The sequence below is a fragment of the Pogona vitticeps genome, chromosome 5 (genome assembly GCF_051106095.1).
Source record: "Pogona vitticeps strain Pit_001003342236 chromosome 5, PviZW2.1, whole genome shotgun sequence".
Classification (NCBI taxonomy): Eukaryota; Metazoa; Chordata; class Lepidosauria; order Squamata; family Agamidae; genus Pogona; species Pogona vitticeps.
Window position 1 is genome coordinate 25831047 of NC_135787.1, and position 23564 is coordinate 25854610.

The 23564-nt window shown below is 45.9% G+C and overlaps 1 protein-coding gene across 4 annotated transcripts in view; it reads right to left on the reverse strand.

Annotated features, from left to right (window-relative positions):
- Nucleotides 1-292: 292 nt before the first annotated feature.
- PITX2 (paired like homeodomain 2) overlaps nucleotides 293-23564 on the reverse strand; it is a 40881-nt gene continuing 17609 nt past the window's right edge. For 3 of the 4 annotated variants that reach the window (XM_073001809.2, XM_073001808.2, XM_073001806.2), the window contains 2 exons: nucleotides 6835-7040; nucleotides 293-1845 (listed from right to left, as the gene is read on the reverse strand). In XM_073001809.2, the coding sequence (XP_072857910.1) occupies nucleotides 1282-1845; nucleotides 6835-7040 (770 nt within the window). In that variant the 3' untranslated portion in view covers nucleotides 293-1281. Of the gene's footprint in view, nucleotides 1846-6834; nucleotides 7041-9433; nucleotides 10457-23564 lie in introns of those variants that run through there. The other variant, XM_073001805.2, reaches the window with a different exon arrangement.

A 23564-nucleotide genomic window follows, 5' to 3' on the forward strand; every position in this document is an offset into this window, starting at 1 on the left:
TGGGCCATGCTCATAATGACCTTGATTACTGTTGGCGGATGCAGCAGAAGCCTTACCTCTGGCTTGGGAGGGTGATATCTCCCACAAGCTCTGCTTAGCCACTGTGTGGCTCCTGTCTCTGTTCTTTTTCTTGGTTTACATAATTCAGAGTTTGGAAACTCAGGACTCAGCTGGGAAGAGGGAGATGATTTCTCCCAAGAAGGGAGATGGAATGGCATCCTTTCCATCAATCAGTATGTAAGGCTGTCTGTCCCCTGTGCGGTTGAATTCATGAAAAAAATCCAGACCAAACTGAATGCTGTATATTTTACTCCCATGAAAGAAAACACATTTTTCCAATGTTGTCTGAAAAGGAAAACACTAATATCATACGAAATGTTATACACAGGGTATGCTTTACATTGCAGTTTCAGAGTCACCATTGCATCCACCAGAGGTACTATTCTAAAACCGATATTCACACAATGGGACTTTCTTTTTAATAATAATAATAATTATAATAATATGTTAGAAACATACAGTGTCGCATTTAGTATATACATTCCCTTGCTCGCAAGCGGAAAAAAAAAGAAAAGAAAAGAAATCCCTAAACTCTTGTGTAACATGCTTTATTTTAAAGCCTAACTTTTAAAAACACTGTGGAGATATTACTAACAACTGCTTTTATAAAATTAATTTGACATTTCAATATATATATACATCCTTTCCCGTCATTTTTTCTCTTAATGTTAACAATGCTAAACATAAAAAATAACAAGCTTATAGTAACATTAAAATGTCATACCATATCCAGTCAAACGTTTGTCCGTATTTTATATATATTTATAATATACGTCCTTGTAGCTGTTGGAAATACTTTTTTTTTAAAGTGAAAAGTAACAGGGGCTGGAGTTTATCCCTTGAACACAAAGGAACACTGTGGTTTCCCTTGTCCCCCCCTCCCACCCTCCCTTTCCTTTCCCTTCCTCCCCCTTTCTATTTTGTCTTAATTTCCTTGTCAAGTTGCTTCTTAAATTTTTATTCCCCCCCCCAGTGCTTTTTTTTTTACTTTGGATTAGAAGGTTCAAGTCCTGTGATAGGGGATTTGGGGGAAGGGTGTCCCTCGTCCATTCAGAAACGTGCGCGTAGGCGTCCCCCTTTTTTTTGTTTATTAATTTTTTAAAACATTTTCTGAACGCAACCAAAAAACAAAGAAAACAAGGAAAACCGAGAAGAAGAAGAAAAAAGCAACCGACCCCCAACCAACAACTGGGCGGAGAGGCTGGGCGTCCCGACACTCACTCACACGGGCCTGTCCACGGCGTACTGGCAAGCGCTCAAGTTGGAGGCCGGGTTTTGCACGCTGGCGTAGCCGAAGCTGGAGTGCTGCTTGGCTTTGAGTCTCAGGCTGGCCAGGCTCGAGTTACACGTGTCCCGGTAAACGTAAGGAGGGGTCGGCGGGGCGTAGGGGCAGGCGGGCGTGGGCACGGCCGAGTTGAGGGAAGGGTTGCTCAGGTTGTTCAAGTTGTTCAGGCTGTTGAGGCCGGAGCCCGGCACGCCGGCCACCGCCGAGGGCACCATGCTGGAAGACATGCTCATGGACGAGATGGAGTTGGGCGGCGAGAACATGCTCTGCGAGGACAGCGGGTTGACGTTCATGGAGTTGAAGAAAGGGAAGCTCTTGGTGGAGAGCGAGGCCGACGTCAGGCCCTTGGCCGCCCAGTTGTTGTACGAGTAGCCCGGGTACATGTCGTCGTAAGGCTGCATCAGGCCGTTGAATTGGGGCCCGAAGCCGTTCTTGCACAGCTCCGCCTGCTGGTTCCGCTCGCGCTTCCGCCACTTGGCCCGGCGGTTCTTGAACCACACCTGGGGACGGAGGGGGGGGGGAGGGGAGGCCATGGGGGTCGCGGGGAGGGAAGGGGGACGGGACGAGGAGAGGAGGGAGAGCGACACAAAACAAGAGAAGCTGGTCACTTGGAGGTGAAGGCAGGAGGAGGGGACGACCCGCCACCTCCTCCAAAAGCATTTCTGGAGGAAAAACTCAAAATAATTTTTTTTTTAAAAAAAGGAAAAATATTTATTTATTTATTTATTTATTTTAAAAATTGTTTTGTTGTTACCTGTAATGCTTGCACACAGCATCCTTTTGCACACAGCGCCCTTTTCTACCTCTGGTTGGAAAAGTTATTCTTGGGGACTCCCAAACCCAGAATCCCCCATTGGGACTCTAGGTCTCAGGAGGACACACAACCCCAGTCAAGCTTCCTAGCTCACCCCCCCCAAGGCCCTTCCAAGATTCTGAGAGCGGGAGTCCAGGAAAAGCCCCCCCCCAATTTCTCCCCACTCTCAGCAAACACACACACACACACACAGAGAGAGACGCAAGGCCTCCGGCAGGCAAGAAAAGCAGCAACGGCGGTACCTGGAGCTGTCGGGGAGGTCAGCTCCCTAAGGACAAACCACCGGGGAGGGGGCTGAGGAGGGCAGGGGGAGGGAAGACAAACGCCTGCGAGACAAGAAGGGTAAGAGGGTCCTCCCTCCCACCCGCCCGCTTCTTCCTCCTTTGCTAAAATTAGGGGGGGGGGAAGGAGGCAATATTTTGCTCCCCACCTCCAAAATCGGACGGAATCGGAAGCTGTCCGTTGAAAAGAAAAAGGTGCGATCCCGCTGACTGGGAAATTAAAATCCAATCTAAATCGGGAAGGCTTATTGTACCGAAACTACGTTTCGGGTGGGAGCGTTAATGTGAAGCACAGCCTTATTTGTCTAACAAAGCCTGACCCTTGTCCTTCGCCAGGCACTCTGCCTGGGTCTCTCTCTCTCTCTCTCTCTCTCTCTCTCTCTCTCTCTCTCTCTCTCTCCCTTCCCCCACTCCCTGGATTTTATTTTCCTGGTGGCACCACTGGAAAATGTGGGGGCCTCCCTTAGGATGAAGTTCAGTAGAACGCAACGGGATTTGCATCTGAGGAAGCCTGCGAGGTTAAGATCAGAACCATCAGCGTCTTTACTGGAGAGTAAATTCAGTGCAATTTACTTCCAAGTAAAGAAGACTCTACAGACCCCTCTCCCCTATTGGCCTCCTACACAAATCTTAGACCTAAACGCTATGGCGCAGAAGGAGTCGTGGCCCCGCGGGAATGTGCACAGGATCCGGTAGAAGGCGTCTTTGCTTAGGTTCGACTTAAATCAGTGAGACTTACTTCCAGGTAAAAAGGTTGGAATATCAGAAAAACGTCACACAGGAGGGCCTCTGGAGCCCACGTTACACATAGTAAAATACAGTTTTAGTCCAAACGAGAGTATACCCATTGAAATGAATGGGGCTTGTCAATCAACAGATACCTAAACCTCAATGGCACGAATGGATCTGCTTTAGTGGAAATTGAGATATGATTTAACTAGTAGTCCGATATAAATATGATTTCACTCGAAATATGATTTAACTCATCTTTACAGCCAAATAAATAAACCACTTTACTTTGGGATTCACATAAGAACACAAAGCGCCATTCACGTTAAATCTAAGGAAAAGCGTTTTTGAATGGAGGGCCAGTCCAGTCATCTCAAAGGGACAACAGAAACCTCTAATTGGTTTGAGGACAAGGTTGATTCGGAGTCTGACTATACACACAACAAAATATCCCCTGTAGTCCGAAAGCTGAGATAATTCATAACACGCTTTGACACGCGGCCAAGAAAATGTCCTATATATCTACCTCTCGGTTTCCACCCCACTTTGGTGCCATTTTTTCATTTTGTTCGCACTCCATTCGTTTTGCTGTTAGCGGAGATCACGAAGAAAATGAAGGGAGCAGTTCTCCGCCAACCACTCACCCCCCCAACTCGTCCCCAAAGCAAAGCAAAGCAAAATCCAAAAGACACTAACACGAGAATAATTCAATTTTCAGACCCCCCCCCTAACTCTCCCTCGGTCCCATTTACTACAAAGCAAAATTTAAATGTCTATCTATCTATCTAACTCCAGGAACAAAATGCAACAAAAATCTCAGCCGAATTTCCTCTTTGAAAGCGAACTAACAATAATAACGACAACAATAGTAATAATGCGTGGAGACACCTAATAAACCTTCACCTCAACAGCTTGTTAAAGGGGCTGCTTTCTTTCATGTGCTAATCGCCAGTAAAGCCCCAAGCCCGGCCACTCCGCGTTGTCCCCTTGCGTTTTTGGCAAAGTCTGACCTTTCACGTGTTAAGGACCAGAGACCTCAGGCGGGCAGACAATGGCGGAGGCGTGAGTCCCTCTCCAATCCACATCCTACCGGCTGCTCCGCCAGCCGCCCGCCCGCTAAGGCATTATTATGTGGATTCGAACCAGCGAAGGACTCGCCTTTTGTTTACCCAGACCGTGTTTTACCTTACAAATCTCTCCTTTTAACCGGACCATCTCCCGACCCCCACCACCGCTGTGCTGTGACCATTTACAAAACCCAACTCTCAACTCGGTCAATTGTGAGTCCCAGCTAGAGGAGATCCACTTGAATCAACGGGACTGTGATGAATCTTAGATTTACCTACATTCTGGTCCACCCAGTGGGCCTGTTCTAGCTAGCATCAACAAGCATAGACCATAGTTTTCATTTGTTTGTCTGAGACATGTGGCTCCGTGTTTCGCATGAACCTATAAGCCAGTGGCTGATCATTATTTAGAGCTGCAGACAGGCCGGCGGATTCTTTTCAGTGATAAAAGCATGAGTAGATTTTTAAGGTAATAGACTCGGCTTTTCCAACTCAAGTTTGCAGCCTCTCATTTTAATTTCATTGTTTTCAGTCTGCACTAATAAAGTGCCTGATTTCGACGACTTATTAAGTCGACGGTGTTTATATTTAAAACATTCAAGGACAACTACCCTAAGTATTCTAAATTCGGGCGTAAGCCATAGTGAACTCAGCGGGACTTACTTCGGAGTAAAAACTCCATAAGCGGACACCTCCCCGCAACTCCAGTCGCCTGTTTCTCTCAGTCTGAAACTCATACATTGTAAATCGTCCTTCTGGCCCATTAGAAAGAAGCCCAAAGCTACAATCTGGCGACGATGATATCACAAAGTCCACAGCAAGCACGTGTGCGTGGAAGAAGGGAGACCGGCGGCTTCCCATCAGCGACTGTGCCGTGGTTTCGGAAATACAACTGCTCTGATTTGAGAATTCCGGCCTGCCTGATGGTTTAATCTATTGCATGTGTAATCGAGAGAAAGCGCTCTTGAAAAGAATGGAGCCGGCTTCTTAGTAAAAGTAAGTAACATTGCTACAGATCGGCCAAAATCCAAGCCCTTCTTTTTCTTTTAAAGCCTCACAGAGTAAGCATCCAGAGACACTTGAGCCAGCGGCCATAGCCAGACTCCTTTGCCTGAGCTTAGTTTTTCTTTTAAAACAACCCAGTTGTAATTTCAGTCCAGAGCCCCGTATTTTAATTAAAATCTCGGTGTTTTATTAACCTACAGACCACTGTAACAAAATGCAGCCCTCAGACTGAAAGCAGTGCATGCTTTTCTCATTAGTTTAATTCAATAAATCTTTCACATCCATTATATATATATATATATATATATCTACGCGCTTTCTTGGTGAAAATAATATGTCCTGCCTAGATCTAAATCCCCGAAGTATTTACTTGGAAGTAAGAAACACTGAAACGTGTGGAACTTACGCCCAAATCGTTTTTTCCCCTCTGCCGCTGCGATTTTTGCCAGGCCACGATTCTGCTCCTCGGTAGCTAAGTCTCAGATAAAACTCCATAGCCATCTCCCTGTGCAACAACTGCTGGTTGTTTTTTTTCCCTGCCTCTTTTTCAGCGACAGGATCTTCTTGGATTAACTTTGAAAAGAACAAACCTGTTTTCTGCCCTAAGATTTATGCGGGTACACAAGAAACTCGTAAGGCTCCGCTAATCTCTTGTACTTTCCTTGCCAACTTCACTGACTGCAGTGAAACTCTTTGCCGAAAAAATGCTTAGAAGGTCGCCCTTGATAGTCTTGACTCCGAAGCAACTCCACTAAATCAATTAGAATCATAGGGCCAAAGCATTACCGTTTAACGCGCTACGCTGAAAATACGGGGTGCCCGATTTTAAGACACGTTGACTCGGAAGTCTGCAGAGTCTAAGGCCTTCCCGGAAAGATTCAACCTCGAGGGTGCTGAGGGCTGCCGCGCACTTAAGATCCTGGCCCGTTCACGTGAAGGGCACTTCTTTCCAGATACAGGCGGTTGGAACGAGAAACCTCGTCCGCCAGCCAGCTCCGCACCCACCCGCGAGACGGAATTGCACGGATCCTGCTGCCTTTTCGCTCTTTGATCGTGCCATAAATCTAAGGCGCGAAGGGGTGGAGGGGGTGGGTGGAGAGAAAGCCACCCTAGATGTGAAACCAGAGGGAGAAGAAGAAGCGGAAGAAGACGATGGTGCCGGGCGGGAGGGAGGGAGGGAGGGAGGAAAAGCAGGAAAGGGCACCTTGTGGGTGCCTAGGACCGAGTCGGAGGCCTCGCGCGGCGCGCATATCTGTGGGGCTGAGCGCAGGTCGGAGCCTGCCCCAAATGGCTTTCTTGGCCCGGCTTCCGCCCGGCCTTCGCATCTCGTTCAGAACAGGCAGCCCAGCCGAGGAGGCCATCCATCATATTCGGAGGAGACGGCAATCCTTCTCCGGGGCCTGACAGGGAAGAAGCGAGGCCAAAGCCCGCCTCAAAGGAGGAGAAACCGAAAGCCGCCACCGCCACCGCCACCACCGCGCCTGCCAAGTGGGGACTTCGCTCGCTCCAGCACCTCTCCCGCCGCCTCGCCGCCTCGGCTCTCGCTCGGCTCCCCCCACCCTCGCTCTCTGCCCAGTCCGCCTCAGGGCTTACCCTGACTCTGGCCTCCGTGAGGTTGGTCCAGACGGCGATCTCCTCCCGCGTCGACATGTCCGGGTAGCGGTTCCTTTGGAAAGTGGCCTCCAGCTCCTGGAGCTGCTGGCTGGTGAAGTGAGTCCGCTGCCGCCGCTGCCGCTTCTTTTTGGACGGATCCTCGGGGCCCGGGTCTTCATTCTTGCTGGGCTGGCTTTTGTCCTTTTCTGCAAGGGAAAGAAGTCCCGGATCAACTGCCTGCGGCTGGCGGCGAGTGCGGGCCGCGGGAGGGGGAGAGAAAGGGCGGAGGGGGGGCAGGGAGGGCGACCCAGAAGGGGATCGGCCCCCCCAAAAGGTTTGGGCCGCCTGGCTTACGAGTCCACGCCCGCAGTGGGCGCCATTCACATGGCGGTAAAGGCGGAAGGATTGCCCTGAATAACAAGGGTGGGGGTGGGTCTGAAGGGGACGCGGAACCCAATCCCAAGCCTATTTTCCTGTAAGTAAGAGCCATTGAACTCAGCTGGATTTTGTTCTGATTATGGTAAAAGCTCATTTATTTGGAAGGCAGGCTGCCCTTTTTGAAAGCAAAGGGGTTATCTCCCAGATTGGTATGTTTCTAAAATCGATAATATATGGAAAGCCTCATCGAAAGACTACGATCCTAAACAGGCTGAGGAAGACGTTCTTTTAAAATCAGTGCGGTTTGCCCTTGTCCTAAAGCATAAACAAAAATTAATGGCACTTACAGTCCAGCGGATAGAATTGAGAACGGTAAGCCCCTTCGATTTTAGCAGTATGCACCAACATCGGATAGATACCACAAATGCTGAAGCAGCGCTCTTAAGCCTGTGGAGCCCCCCTCCACTCGATATTTGGAAAAGTATGGGTTCAAAACCGCAGGTAAAGAACCACATCGTTTATTCTAGTTCTCAAACAATGCTTAAGACCTGGAGCTTTGATTTGGGAAGTTAGTGTGACCCCGAGACTCAGAATTGCCATCACCCCGCCTATATTATCACGGCAACTTTTATCTGTACACAGTTGTTAGAGGTGACAGGCTCAGTTCTTTACTGGAGGCGGTTCTGTAAATGTAATACACGCCATGCAGCGACTTTAGAAGAATGATTTATACTGCATCTGTATCTGTATCGATATATACATATAGGTGATTGTACACGAAAATCTGTAAAATGACACGCAGCTCTGCATCCATTCATCGCTTGTCAAGATTGCAACCGGAAAGGTTATTATTGCATAACATATTCTTGCACATCTAGACATGCCCACCTTTGTGCTGATGTAGCACACCATCCAGATTACACAGTTTAAACTGTTGGTCTACTTTGCACTTTATATTGATACTGTCCCATTGAAATTAATGATAGCCCAGTAAAAAATTTTCAGCTGTGGAATCAAACGCAGTAGCTGTTCAAAAGCAGGCACTTTGAGATGTCAATCCTATTCACGCATTCTTACTCATGTAGAGAAATATATGAGTCTCTCACATAAAAACTGCGGATGCTCTTGATTTATAATCCAGTACAGATTATTTAGATGATATCTATACTTCCGAGTAATCATGGATGGGGTTGGGCTGATTCAGATGGTTATTACGCTCCACACCTCAGTTCTACTCTGGTGCTCGCATCTACTCAGATCCAAACCCCACCGAGTTCAAGGCACTAATTCCCAGCCAGGTAAACGTGTCTAGATCTGCAGCCTGAAAACGAATTACTTGGATTGAAACCGATTATGTAACTGGTCCTCGTTGTGGTTACTTAGAAAAAAGCCTAACGCAAAGCAATGAGATATAATGTGATGTAGCCAGGCTACATAGGATGGCAACCTAATAGCACCATCTACCATGACTTATTGGTTAGGTGAGCCACACAAATGGGTACAGTCCGAGCCTTTGTTATTTACTGAGAAATGCGCCCATTGACTTGTGTAGAATTTACTCCCACAGTCCTAGACACGTTTAATCGGAAACGGATACCATTGTGTTCACTGGGGCTTGTAGGTCAGTTTCTTAGACGCCTATGAAACTCAACTACATCAGTTCCAATAAATCTGAGCTTCTCGGAGCTCTGCTCTTTCACGGATCCTGAAATATGTACAGAGCAAAATACTGGCCTTTATAGAGTGCGAACGTTAGTTTTAAGATAGGTTTCTGAGTAAGTCAATTGTTGCCCTTGTCTGGAGAGGGTCTAATACACCGTTCTTTTCTTGCTTGTTTTTCACGGACTCTTTCTTAATCACCTTCCCTTCCAGGCTAACTTTTTTCCCTACCAAGTCCACGCAGTGTCTCCCGGAGGGCGACAAGAATCTCTTACTCGTTCTCTTCCTATTGAAAACTCTCTGTAAAGTGCCATCAAATGCCTCCTAGAGTCTAAGCCCAAAGAGATGCCATCTTATAGAACAGGGGCGAGGGTGAGAGAGAAATCTCCTGGCATAGCCCTTTTAATGTGCTGCGCTCTCCTCCACCCCGTAGCACAGGATCGGGACCGTAGCCCACCCTCCGGGGGTTCTGAGGAATATTGGTGAAAAGGGACCCCGGGGAATGAAAATCCCGGGCCCGGATCGAGGGCGGAGAGGAGCGACGGAGCGGCAGAGTCCTTACCTGCGGCCTCTGGGCTGGAGGTGTCGGAGATGGTGTGCACCTCCAGCCGGTGTTTGGCAGAATCCAAGGCCGAGCGCGGCTGCCCAGGGGTCAGGGCTGAAGCCATGACCAGGGCCGGCTGGTGGTGATGGTGGTGGTGGTGGTGGTGGCAAGAGGAGGAGGAGGAGGAAGAGGTGGAGGAAGAGGAGGGGGAGGTGGAGCACAGTTTATTCCCGACTCCCAACCGCTCCAGGCTCAGCGCGTCTTTCAGGCAGTTCATCGGGCGACGGGAGCCAGCCTGATCGGCCGGGGGCTGCACACTGGCGGAGAAGCCCGAGGGGAGGGTGTTGGCGTGCTTTCCCAGGGCTGGACGGGGAGGCTGACGAGGAGGAGTAGAGGAGCGCGCCGGTCGCGGGTGGATTGAAGGGGAGGCGGCGGGAGAAGACCCAGGTCAGTGTCACCTGGTCACTTTCACCGCGCTGGTCTGTCTGGGTCGGCGGCCGGGGCGGCGGCGGCGGCGGCGGCGGCGGCGGCGAGGGAGACGGTGGTTAGTCCAGTTCGAACTTCAAGCCAACACTGGGCCCCCGCCCTCCCCCCACAAAGTCCCCCGACGGGCTTCGCTGCATCAGCCTCTGAGGCCAAGCGCAGTGGCAGAAGGACCCCAAAGGGACAGCGAAGGGGCGATCCTCCGCTGCCTGACTCCCAAGGCGAACTGCGCCGACCATGAAGAATCACAAGGCTGCCGAGGGACTCGCCGGCTGGGCCAGAGTGACAGGCGCAAATCGACGTTATTACATCCAAGGCAAGCGGCGGCGGCGCAGCAGCGGCGGCGGCAACAACCACAACAGCAGCAGCAGCAGCAGCAACGCGAGCCGCGAAGCAGAACCCTTGAACAAGTCAGAGGCGCATCCCCGCACCGAGCCCTCGCGCCCGCGCTCCGTCTCCTCCTGCCCAGCTCGGCGCCCGAGCAAGCGAGCGATCAACCCCAGCGGCTCGCTCACCAGCTTCCCTGTTAAACCCAGAGGCGGCCTTCCCGGGGCAATGATATCACCCGGCCCCCTTCTCTCCCCTCCCTCCTGCTCCCCCAAGTTCGAGACTCGCCGCCGAGGCCAAGAGTGACGCGGCTCGAGCCCAATCAGGAGGCGCGACGCCCCTGCCAAGGCTATAATAAGACCAACCTATCAGAAACGTAGGGCAGGGCCAAACCAAACGCCTGTCATTCTCTCTCTCTCTCTCTCTCTCTCTCCCCCCCCCCCCCGGCGCCCCTGGTCCGCTGTCAGGTCTTCTTATCTTAAGAGTGTGGTGCCAGGAGAGCGACCAAAGGAAAATTAGAAAAATGGGGACAGAGATTTGCCATCCAGACAATATTTTCGCATGCTTCCCCTTGGGAGGTTTGAAATTTGTAGAACAATTTTACATTCGATTCTTTAAAAAGCAAAAGCAAAGCAAAGCGTGCTGCTTACAAGAGACATCTCCGTGTGCTCCTATAGGTATTAGATAGGGAACCCCTCCCCTCCATAACCACTAGCAACGGAGAAGGTTCCCTTCGTGTTCCCCTTTACGGACGATTTGCTACTACTGTACATTAAAAAGGTGCAGGTGCCTTCGGCGGAGAAACCCAGCCAAAGAGTATCTGTGTCGTCGCCCCCCGAAGCTTTCTTCACATGACTCAGAAGGCAATTAGTACTTTCAGGAGACAATATTAAAAGAAGCAACAGAAGAGAGTGAAAGGAAAAAGAAAGGAAGCAAGCAAGGAAAATTAGAGGCAAGCCTTAAAAGGAGATTACTCCCTGAAAGAAAGGGAGAAATCCTACTTCTTATGACTGCAAATGTTGAAAGGGCTCTAAATCGCAAATAGTTAACGCCCAGTGTACCAGATTCACTGAACCGAACATGATTGTTTTACATTGCCATTTAAAATAACTCAACTGTTTCTCAATATACATATACAGATGGAGAAATACAAACTCAGCCGTGCGGAAGAAACATATTAAGAAAAAAAATTCGGACATATGCAGTCCTTACGGTTGTAAAGGTTTTGTTTCTGTTGTTCAGAGTCTGACAGCCCAGTCCTAAAGGTAAAGGTTTATAAATAAGGCTGCCGGTAGCCTTAGAATTACAGCCCTCACAACTCCCAGAGACTTTAGCCCCTCCGTAGTTTTCGTTTTCAAATAAAATAAACCCCCGGAGTAAAGTTTCCTCTGCCTAACCTAGTACTCCAATAAATTTCCCATAATATCATGTTTTAGCTACTCTAAACGTTATAAATTAAGGATATTGCGTTCTTTTATCTAACGTACAGCCTTTTAAATTTTATTATCAAATAAAATCAGACAAGAGAAATGGCAAATCTCTAGAAAGAGACATTATTGATTGTTTGCTCTGGATGTTATATTTAATAATAACGTGTTTAATTTGATTCAGCAAAGTGAAGTGTCATTTAAACAGAGAGCCTTAATTTCAAAATAAATTATTTTTAGAATTTATTCTTTGCTGAGCCATTATCACCAATAGTAAAACCTTTGCGTGGCCCCCGCCCCAATAAAAACTGTTTCTAGTCCTTCCCTTGTAGAGATGTTAATACAGAAAAAAGGAGGGATTTAAATACTTATGGATCAGAAGCTGAATGTATACAATAGCCGTGCCTGCCTGCACACACATACACAGAACTATTCGATTAATGCATTTCAATAGAAATAATGCTGTTATTTAATATTTCTGTCACATTCTATATGGTTACTTGTCAGAGTTCTTTGATTTTCGTTTCCAACGTGTGTCATTACACCACAACGAAAACAGAAACATTTAGAGAGTTTTCCTAACAATCGTCCTGCCAAATTGTGAGGAGCATTTGATGGGGGAAATGTGCTCTTCGACTTTCTGCTAAAAAGAGGCTGCTTTATGGATAGAGAATTAACATAACAGCTTGTCTTTATGTTCTATCAATCAAATTGACAGTGGATCTTGCAATACTCTGCATATTGCCACATAGGGGGTTTTGGTCTCATAAGATCCAGTTTAGGCAGTTTAGAGACCAAGCCTTCTTCCGTTCCCACTTGAGTTATTCTGGAGTAACTACCTCTCACTCTTTCCTTGTCGCCATTATCAGACACAATTACTTTCATCCAAAAAACGTCTCTTTGCCCTCAATAGGACTTTTAAGATTTTTTCTGATTTTTCCCCCTCCTCTTAAAAAGAAACATTACTGATCGGTGGTTAACTGGTCGTCACAAGGCACTCTACGTATTTAGACACAATTGATTTAAATAGTTAAGCTCTTGTGATCTAAAGTTCTGGCGATATCACTCAGAACAGTTGAGGGTACTCCTCTAAAATCAAAACCCCTGACCTCCCTTCCCCTTTTTGGCTGTCGAGGGTCCTTCAGATACTCTTAACTGTACCTCTTTTCTCCCGCACTTCTTTCTCGCTTACCGTTCAACCCTACGTATTATTTTAGCAGTCTGTTAGTAAAGAAGGTCAAATTAATTTACATTCTCCTCATTATCCGGTGTTTAAATGAGGTGGTTTATCCCTGAGATTTGGCAAAGATGCTCTCCTGCTTCCTTTCCCTTCCCCGCCCCACTCCACTCCTCATACCCCATAGTGTTTCGATGGAGACAATACTCTTACATTTGTAGTGGATTTTAATCTGATAAAACCCTAATTTGCTTAAGTCTTTTAAATAGGGGGTTTTAAACGATTCTATCCCTTTTCTTATTGAATTTCCTCTAATTCCCCCAAGATCATAAAGTATATGTGTAAAGTAAATAGTTTTTCCCTGCGCACCGGCAGCAGATGACCTATAAGTAAGTCAATAAGAATCCAGCGCCTTTCTGCACAATTTGTTTACTAATCATATCCCGGTTTCTTCTTAACCTCCTGGGGCTACTAGGGGGTTCACACTTCACGTAAATCCCTCCAAGCCCTTCTTAATCAATGGAAGCCGTTACAGGCAGCCACTCCAGGCAGGCAGTGAACTAGGCTGCGAATATCACACTCCCCCCCCCGCCCCCAAGTTATAGGGGTGGAAGTTTTTGCAACCTTCAGCAAAGCAAGCGTGACGGGAAATGAGACAGAACAGGGGGGAAAGAGGAGGGGAAAGGCAAAAGGCTCGGGTTCTTCGCCCCCTTGTAGACAAGACAGGTTTGTTGAACTCCTGTTTCAATAATCCGGAATAGTTGCTTTCTATTCATATCTATTGGCGTGAGAATCCCATCCGACTATGGCCGCTGGCAAGGCTGGCTGGGAGATTCTCAAAGCTTGCAGACCAAAATTCTCCCCAAATTATCAAGAGGCATTTCCTTTCATTTCTGACGCTGAGAACGCCACAAAGCGGCCACAGCGTGTTACAAGTGTGCCTTTTCAGTTAGCCTAAATCTATACCCTGTTTGCGGATTCTAGTTCTAAATTTTCGGGGATTTGGAAGGCAACTGGCTGGCTAATGATCTTAATGACCATAAGAACACTATTACACAGCTAGATAGTCATGCTTGGCAGGGGGGTAGAGGTAGGGGTGGATTGGGGTAACTTTTTAATCTGTTGATGAACCATACCGAGCCAATTTATCCCGGACAGAGATCAGCGGACTTTACTTCCAAGTGGAAAAAAAGAGGACTAATGGAAATGATCCACCGACGGATGACGCCGAACAACGTTTGGAGCTGTTCAGTTTCATTGAGTAAAGAGAGAAAAAAAATAAACAGAGGCATGACAGGCTGGTAAAAGTATGTATGATGCGGAGAACATAGATAACGAGAAACTTTTCTTGCTGTGTCATAATATTTGAACCTAGATGGTGAGAGATTTAAGGACTGTAAAAATAAGCTCTTCTTCCCAAAACACATAGCTGACCTTTGGAATTCACTGCCACAAGATGTAGTGAGGGGTGCCCTCACTGAGATGGCTTTAAAACGGGATTTGATAAATACATAGAGGTTAGGACCATCAAAGGCTGCTGGTAAATAGGACTTTTTATTATTTCCGTTATCAAAGGCGGGGAGCCTCTGTACTTTATTAGCTGGTGAAGGCAACAGAGTGGGTACTCTTAGCCGTCTTATTTTGCGGAGGGATTTCCATACGCAGCTGTATGGCCACTATGCAAACACAATTGTGGATGAGACGGGTCTTCTGAAGCGGTTAATCAACATCTGGATCCTATACCCATTTGCTCGGAAGGAAGCTCCAGTGAGTTCAACTGAACTGAATAAAATTGCAGCCCTTAAGAGTTCATGAACGTCGTGCTAAACCAAAGAGAAGTGTCTAAAGTAGGAAACTATGATTAGCTTCATTAACATACAAACGCGTACACAATACACCCTCTGCCTTCTCTAGGGAGAGTTGTGAGGAAGTATATCCCATTGATTTTGAAATCACTGCCGTCCAGTAACTAGTGGAATTGTAGAAAATCTGTTTAAAAGCTGCAGAACAAGGGTCATTCAGATCGAAGTCACCAGGTGGGATGTCGTGATAATCTGGGCATGGAACAGTCTACTACATGAGAACTGCCGAGATTTCCTCTTTTCGGGAAGTTGAACGGAACACCGCCCCAGATAATCATCTTGGAGGTCTCTCCATTCTGTGATTTCCTTAAAGTTTGGTTGAAGAGGTTGCAGACATATGCTAGTTCTGCCTACAACAGAACCAGTGAAAATATTGTTAATTTTAATTAATAAATCCCGGCCGTGGTAAGGAAGGCCCACGACGATCGAGTCCACAAGGGATAGCATGTACAAAGTGGCACGACACTGAACACAAACATATATCTGTGTAAATTCAAGTGACAATTTGGGTTCTTCATAAGCCCCCTCCAGAACTGATTTGTGAAAGAGTGGGCCTGCCACAACTAACATAAGAAGCCGCCAGATGCTGAGTCGGAAATGGTGGATCTATCTAGACTAGCGTTGCTTGTTCTCGGTAGCAATGGATCTCTGAGTTTTCAGGGGGAACACTGAAATCTGCTACTGAGAGGTGAATCTGTTACTGAGAGGTGCCCTGCTAGGGTTTTCAAAAGGGGTCCTCAGGGCTCAAAGGATGCTTACACCTTTCAGCGGTAGTTCTACTTAGCTCGCCCACAGATCTGGCTCTCGGTTGCTGGCAGAAGTCCTGCAGTTCCACCTAAAATGGCTCAGTAGGAGTCCTGGTCTCATGTTAGAGGGAAGATCCGCAGGCGCCAGCAGGGGTCTCCTTGTCTGCACTTGTCCCTTAAAGCAAGTTTCTATAAAGCTGCCTTAGACCCTGCCAGGCAATTATTTCACCTAGGTTAGGACTGTCTCTACCGATCGGAAGCAACAGCTCGCCAGAGTTTCCCTGGGGCCTATCTGAAGATGCAAAGCATGTGCCACACCATGAGGAAGAATGTGACTTACGGTCCTGGAGTTGAATGATGCGCTGGGAAGCAGATGAAAGCCCAGTCCCCTTTCTTTAGGGTGTGCGGGTTAATCGTTTATCAGCTGGGATCGAAAATCGCCAGCCCAAGGGAAGGCGAAACCGTCTCCTTAATGGAGTGTGTGTCTTGGTCAGTAACTTCGGTGTTAACTTCTTAACTTGTTCATCCATCATCCCGAGACCTATTATCCCCCATACAATTTCTTGTCTGCTAATTTGTTTCTGATCACAGGGGCTGCGGGGAAGAGACAGCGCAATGCAATCTTATGGTCATTGGGATTTAGTCTTTAGTATTCCTAGGATCCTAAACTAAGGAAAGATACTGCCTGAAGTTCTCTTGAACATTCCCAGTGATTTTGAGCAACTGTCTTGCTGCTACTGACGTCTCAGCTTCATAATTTTGCGCTCGATCATGTTTTTGGCTCCAATCCTAGGCACATTTGCTGAGGAATTTGGATTTAATTTTGAATACACACCCTGAGGATGGCGATGTACTGAGGAAGGAAGGAAGGAAGGAAGGAAGGAAGGAAGGAAGGAAGGAAGGAAGGAAGGAAGGAAGGAAGGAAGGAAGGAAGGAAGGAAGGAAGGAAGGAAGGAAGAGGATAATGGCTGGATACATTTGAGAAAATATGATACTTTGATTTCAAGTGGAACATCATATGCTCTCAGATGCATCTAGCCATTATGTTCTCCCCTTCCCTCCCTCCTTCCTTCGCCAGTGTTTGGATCCTGTCCTCAGCAAACTATTCACCTTCGCTATCAATCCTGGGTGTGAAATGCTGATGGGCAATTGACTCGATGAATCCTTGGTTTGATGTTCTTCAGATGATCGAAAATTAAAGAGGCGACTACCTCCGGTTTAAGGCGAAGCCGGGAACATTTAAGGATTGAGAAAACCAGCAGGTGTTCATTGGCGCCGGAAATGTGAATTTTTTAAGATCTTCCCTTGCTTCTTTAAACTCGGGACCATCTCTCACAGAGTGAAGTAGAAACAAGACAGAAAGGTACAAGATTAATTGGTCTCTTCTGCACTCTCTTGAAGCATATTTGTGCGCTTGCATTATTCCTGGAAAAGAATCTCATCATTTCAGCAATATCTGCGCTTCCTCGATACTCTGGGATACTTGGGGATGGGAGACACAGCTCAGCCACAGTGCGATAATTGTTCAGTGGTCACTAATATTGCTAGGCGTTTGTGGTTAATAAACCACAAGAAGGAACGTAACTACTCCAGTTTCTTTTTTATCTTTCTTCTTACCCCCCTTCTTCTCCCTCTGTTTTTTCATTTTTGTTTCTTCCGGAACTGTAATTATCAACTTTAAAAAGATCATTGAGAGACTTCTGAGATATCTTCTGACCCGGTGGAAATACCAAAATATTGAGAGTCAATAGAAGGGTTAGGGTTTAGAATGGCACCTCTCCTATTTCCTGAAGCTACTGAGAACTCCAGTGTCCTCCCTGCTCTGTGAGATCACCTTCCTGATTATTAGAATACACCGCTTCCGCTTTTTAGCATCGTGGTTCTCCAGAAAATTAGCACAGGACATTGATTGTCCCAATAGCTTAGATTAGTTGGAACAAAAATGTAGACTCTGGGGTACTAACATGTTCAGTCTGCCTAAATGGAAATTAAGTTAACAAGTGGCACCTAGACTGAGGTGGTAATTTTGCAATGGTAACCCTGCTTCAGGTAAGGTGAACAGTTCTTCAGCCTAGTTAAATTTATGTGATAGGATTTGATACGGCTTAGTTCGATTTATTTGGGTTAAAGTATAGGAGTTCATTTTAACCAATTTCTGGGTTGAGTTTCGTGACAGGCAAAGAACGGAGAATTTCAAAAGGTCCACCCTGGATAAAGAACTCAGTAAAAAATTAGAACCATGTTATTAGAATTTTGGAATGATAGTAATAATAACGAACTATTGTGCTTGTTATTGTCCTATCTTGTGGAAATAAGAACAGAAATCTGCTGCTAAATGAATTATATGCTTGCGTTATTATTCCTGGTATAGACTGATAGATTTTTTTCCACCTTTCACCAAATGGGTCAACATGTCCAATGACTTTGGTTCCAGCCTACTATTCTGATTCTTAAGGGTATGTTGGCTGAAATCCTGTTGTGCAGTTACACAAATGGCATAACTTTTAGATGAGAATTGCCCTGAGTTGAGAAATCTCCATGGGCATTATCTGTTGCATTTCTTATTCTCATATGCAACAGATGGCATCTATGGATATTTCTTAACTTATGGCAGCTCACTTCCCAAGATGGTGTTTGCAAAAACTGCGCAACAGGATTTCAGCCCTTGTGTAACCATTAGTGGCGCTGTTCTCTCGCTTCCCTTCTGTTGAAGGCCACTGAAGAAGCATTCAAACGCGTGCACAAGGTATACCCTCCCGCCCTTTCCACTTCCCAGACACCAAACCTCCACTTTTTTGCTTTCTGCAAAGTTATATACATAGACTGCAGATGAGTCGGAGGATGAGTCCCTGAGACCGAAGGAGGAGACTGCAGTGACTTCACCCTGGAATGTGTGGGTTGGGCGGGGGCGGGGGAATTTCGGCGCCAGTTCGAGCCACAGTGCGTGGAAGTGAGATTTCCCAGAACACAGTGAATGGCGGAATGAGTATCCTTCGCCCAAAGGAGATTTGAACGGAAATAATAAAGAAGCCCAAGACTGTAAATAAAATAGTAATAAGGACTCTTTCACAATTCTTACGCATTGGGATAAGGGTTTGCGCAAGAGACCTTCCCGACGCATCTTGGGCCATACTTTTCTGAAATCTTAAAGGCTCAGCGGGTGTGATTTCTTGATGTAAGATGCCGGCAGTGGATTTGAACAAAAGCAGGTTAGGACACTGGTATCACTGTTGCAGGGACAGGCATCATCAATACAGCGAACAAAGCCAGCCTGTAATGCTTACAGACAATGAGGAAAGCAATGCGCCACAAACGACAAGCATGCAGATTATATGCGAGACCTTCCAGATCAGGGGTGGCTTTAGGGAGCTTGGAGACGTTTCTCTCCCCGGTCCCAAAAGATAATTCTCAGAGCACCACAAACTGGCCGCGCTGGCTGGGGAATTATGGGACTTTTCTCTCCTTCCCCGAAAGCAACGCGTCCAAGCTCTTTTCTTCCCGTCACCTTTTGCATCCCAAGTGCATCTCCATCACACCAAGTGTGCCCATGGATGATCATTCCGAAACCCTGAGATTCGACTAAAGATAACACACAACATCCAAGGGGATGCCTTTCACCATTGTTATTTCTTAAGACGGGGGAATCGAACTGTGGAAGAATTTGTGATTGGTAATGCTGACACGTGGCCTGTTTCACGTGCTTGCAACTCCTTTATTTGCTTCGTTTATTGATTTCATTTCTAGGACGCCTTTCTCGCTGCGAAGGGAGCCCAGGCGGTTCACAATGCCTAATACATGAACGTCCCACCACTCATCCTGATGAATAAAAAAAAAAGGATCAAACGTTTTGCTTTGCTTTAGTTGGAAATTCGGTAACCTCTGTAGAGGCCAGGGAAGGAAGGGGGCCTTATGTGGGCCTGCCGAATAGTAAACACCCACTCCCTTGATCCCTTGCAATGCCCAAAACATGGAATGCAAAACATCCAAAGTGTATCTTCATGATTCCGCCATAACGAAGCAATCTACATATTCTTATCTCTAAACTTTTCACAAACCGATCTTCGGTTGGATTTAATTCCCTGCCCGCTCCTCCCCTAAAAACCATCTCTTGTCAGTCACAGGTAAAATCCGCTCTGTCAAAACCTATATCTCAGGCTAACAGGATCCAGACGGGAAAAACATTTTAGCTTTCTTTGTCCAAGGGTCCTCAGTGGGTGTTCCGTAAATCACTTTCCGGGGTCACTAATTAATCGGGAATAAACAGGGTCTCTCCTTTCTGTTTTCACAGTCCCCGCTAAGGTATGGAAGAACTAATTTTCTCTTAAATACTCTACGGAAGAATGAAAAACAAACAAACCCGCCTTTTTACCCTGAGCGCGCTGGTTAGGAGGAAAGCAAAGAAGAAGGAGAAGAACAAAGAAGCAAAGAAGAAAACGGGGGAAAAAGTTATATTTTTGGGGGGACCATTTTTTAAAAAAAATGATTTAGTCTATATCTGCTACGTTTTTATCACTCTCCCCAAATTTCCCGGGTTTCCGCTCCTCTGCTTCTTTTCTGCTAAATGATCCCTCCGGCGCTTCTGCAGACTCTCCGGCTTAGACCTGTTGTCTTTTTCTTTTTTTAAACCTTTGGCTTGTTGTCTTTCGCCTCTCTCGGATTACCAGTTATTCGCCTAGATGAAGAGCCATTAATTACCCATTCAGTCAATATTAGGAAGGCGACAAAGCTTTTTACAGAGGATTAAGGAGACATCAGATTGTTCCATTAGGATATTCCTGCTCACGACTGGAGCTTTCGTTACACATTTCTTACCCGCCCCTCACCTCCACCCCAGTCAATCTAGCCAGGGCTGCATAGATTAAGACCCATGATGAGGAGGGGGAGAACAGCGTGTGTATGTATGTGCGTGTCTGTCCGGTCGGTGGGAAGCCTAAGTGACAGGAAACTAGGCTTCGAATCCAACATTTCTATGGCTCATCTCCAGGATCCTCTGCCTTTAGAGCATTTTACCCGAAGGCAACGTTGGGTTCGAAAATGGAACAGCTGTCCCAAGGAGCAAAAGACGGGTGAAGCGCTATCGGCTGGGGACAAAGCTACGGAGCGCAAGCCTGCCTATTCTTTAGCACAACTGTCTTATCTGGAGCCCGAAAATGTCCCATCATTCTTCTCCGCTTCTCCTTTGAGCAGAGCTCCTTCCCATCGCCTCTCGCTGGCTTGTCTCTAAATCCTCGAGCTGCTGAGTTCGGAGATCCCTCTCAAGGCTTAGACACTGCAGAAGAAACCTACGCTCAAAAAACCTTCTCAACTTCCTGCTTGTTTCTTTCTCTTCCTGATTTTTCCCCCCGTGAAAATTTCCCTCCACCCTTCCGCCCGCATGAGATGGAATCAATAGCCCTGTTTACATGGCCGGTATTATCACTAGGCAAGAAGATTTTAAATTGTTATGACTCGTATTATATTTTTACTGACATGGGCCAGGGAGAGGTGCTAATGGACGTTTCTGCCCTTGGTACCAGAATGGGTTCGGTACTGTGGAAGTCGATCTAGAGGGATCCAGCAGCAATTCAAGCCCTCGTAGTTTCACTATCACCGTCTTCCTCCTCTTCCTCCAGAAAGTACCTTTCAACTCGGCTGATTGATTTCTCTCATTTGTTCTTTCACAATTGCCCTGTCTGAAGGAGGTTGTCTTTAGGTATAAGAGCTAAAAAATAAAATAATAACAATAAAAGGAAAACGAACATGGTTGAAATGACATGTTCAGAGGCAATGTACCCCAGCTGGAAACGATGATAAAAATAATAAAAAGTAAATAAAAATGGGGGAACCAGGTGATGGAGAAAAAGCAAAGCAACGGGAGGTGGCTTCTTTCGTTCCCTGCTTGTTGAGCTTTTGAGAGACATCTGTTTGGCCAGTGCTGAATCGGATGGACTTCTGCCTACTCGTATCTTCTCCTCTTGCCAGCCCCACCTGTCCCGACTAATGAATAATGGAGCAGGAATTTGAAGTTGGATTTCCAGTCCAAACACATCATGGATTACTTGTGTGTTAAGCTTTTGTTCTTCTGCATTGTCAAGTCACATCCAACTTATTATCGCAACTCCAATAGGCACTTTTCAATGTATAGGAGATGTTCAAGGAGTAATTTTCCGACCCCCTCCCAGGAAAATTCCATAGCCAAGCAGGAATTAGAACCCAGGTCTCCCAAGCCCTCATGCATCTATCCACAACACCACACTGGGCCTCACAAAATAAGCATTTATTTTACTCATTTTATCAGTGTAGTCTACTAAGTACTTGGATTATTTGCAAAGCCCAGATCTTACTTCTGTCAGTATTTTAGTCTGACCTTCTTGCACTGTCACCTGGCTACCTGTGGGCCTAGTGCTCAGTGGATCCAAGTCATTAGTAGGATCTTTAGCACATTCCTTTGCCAAGAGAAGATAGAAGGGGCAAGTGGGTATTACTTGCCTTACTGCTGTATAAAGTTTGGGCATTGGGGTGGAGGGCTTAAATGGAGCAATGGGCCCCCTGAGCTGGTCTGTCTTTCCCGAGGCCACTCTAGATGACACAGGTCATCAACCCAGGTTTCGAGGTTACATCAACCTAACTATTTAGCATTTGTCCTTTTTGGGGTGCGGGAATCATTCATTGACACAGAACTGAACTTCCACTTCAAACTTAGGAAAACAAAGTGAGTGACTGGAAGGCAGGAAAATGTATAGGTCTCAATGGATCAAAAAACATATGTATTCCATGAGAGCCTTCCCTTTCTTTTACTGAATTTTATTTTTATTTTTGTTGAACTTCTGTTCTTTGTTAGCAAATTCTGTCTTTTTAGAAGGTCTGGGGCCCTTAATTTGATTTTTTTTGGCCTCCTGTTGAACTTGCATCCTCTTTGAGGCTCCTTTTGGCCATTTTCTCTAAAGACAGTCTCCTGGGCTGTATATTTGGCTTCTGAGCTCCTTGGAACAGATACAGCTTTCTCCTATTTGAAATAAATAATTTTCTCACACCCTCCCTTATGTGTCTCAGGCTTTGATTCCCCACTTTGCCTCCAGGGAGAGGGGCCAGCCTGTGTGGCCTTGGGCAAGCTGCAGAGTCCCAGAGCACCCCAGAAGAAGGGAAAGGCAAACCATTTCTGAGTATTCACTACCTAGAGACCCCTGAAAAGGGTCACCAGAAGTCAGAATTGACTTGACAGCATGAAATTATTATTATTATATTATACTACTTGTACAATATTTAATAATAATAATAATAATAATAATAATAATAATAATAATAATAATAATAATAATAATAATAATAATAATAATAATAATAATAATAATAATAATAATAATAATAATAATAATATCTCATAAATAACACCATCAGAGCTACAAAAACCTGCAATATACAGTATAGGAACATAACGCCAATATCTGACATATACTTAGGGTTTTTTTGGCTAAAACTTATATCTGTTATAAAATATCTGTCAATGTTTTTATAATGTTGATTGACTGTGTCTGTAGTAACAACAACAACAACAACAACAACAACAACAACAACAACAACAACAACAACAACAACAATAGTAGCCACACTCCTGCTATTTCATTTAGTGTTCTGCTGCATTTTGTTTCATATGATTTCTCCAGTACAACTCAACAAGAATTAAATTGTAATTTACTTAACATATAATAATAATAATTTCATGTAACAACATTTTGGTTTACAATCACAATCATATGTTCTCTGTAAACAATGCATATTTCACATTTTTTGTCTGCATCTAATGTTCTTTAGCATTTGTTCATCCCCATCAATCATTTACAATATGTATCCATCTCTTTCTCTTTCTGTCTCTCTCTGTATTTCTTATGTGGCATGTTCTTGTTTGTATCACTAGAAGAACATTCACCACCACCACTACCACGGTTCAAATCAATCTCCCAACCTTTTTGCCCATACAAATAGCTCTGTCTCATTTTCGGCTTTACCTCCCCGGCTTCCCACCATTGGCACAAAAGTTAAAAAATGCATTCTCAGTGGCAATAGCACCCAAATGAAGGATATAATTAAGTTCTCTTCCCAAACATTCCATTTCTGGTTGGACCGGTCTTCCAGTAACAAGTGGACCAG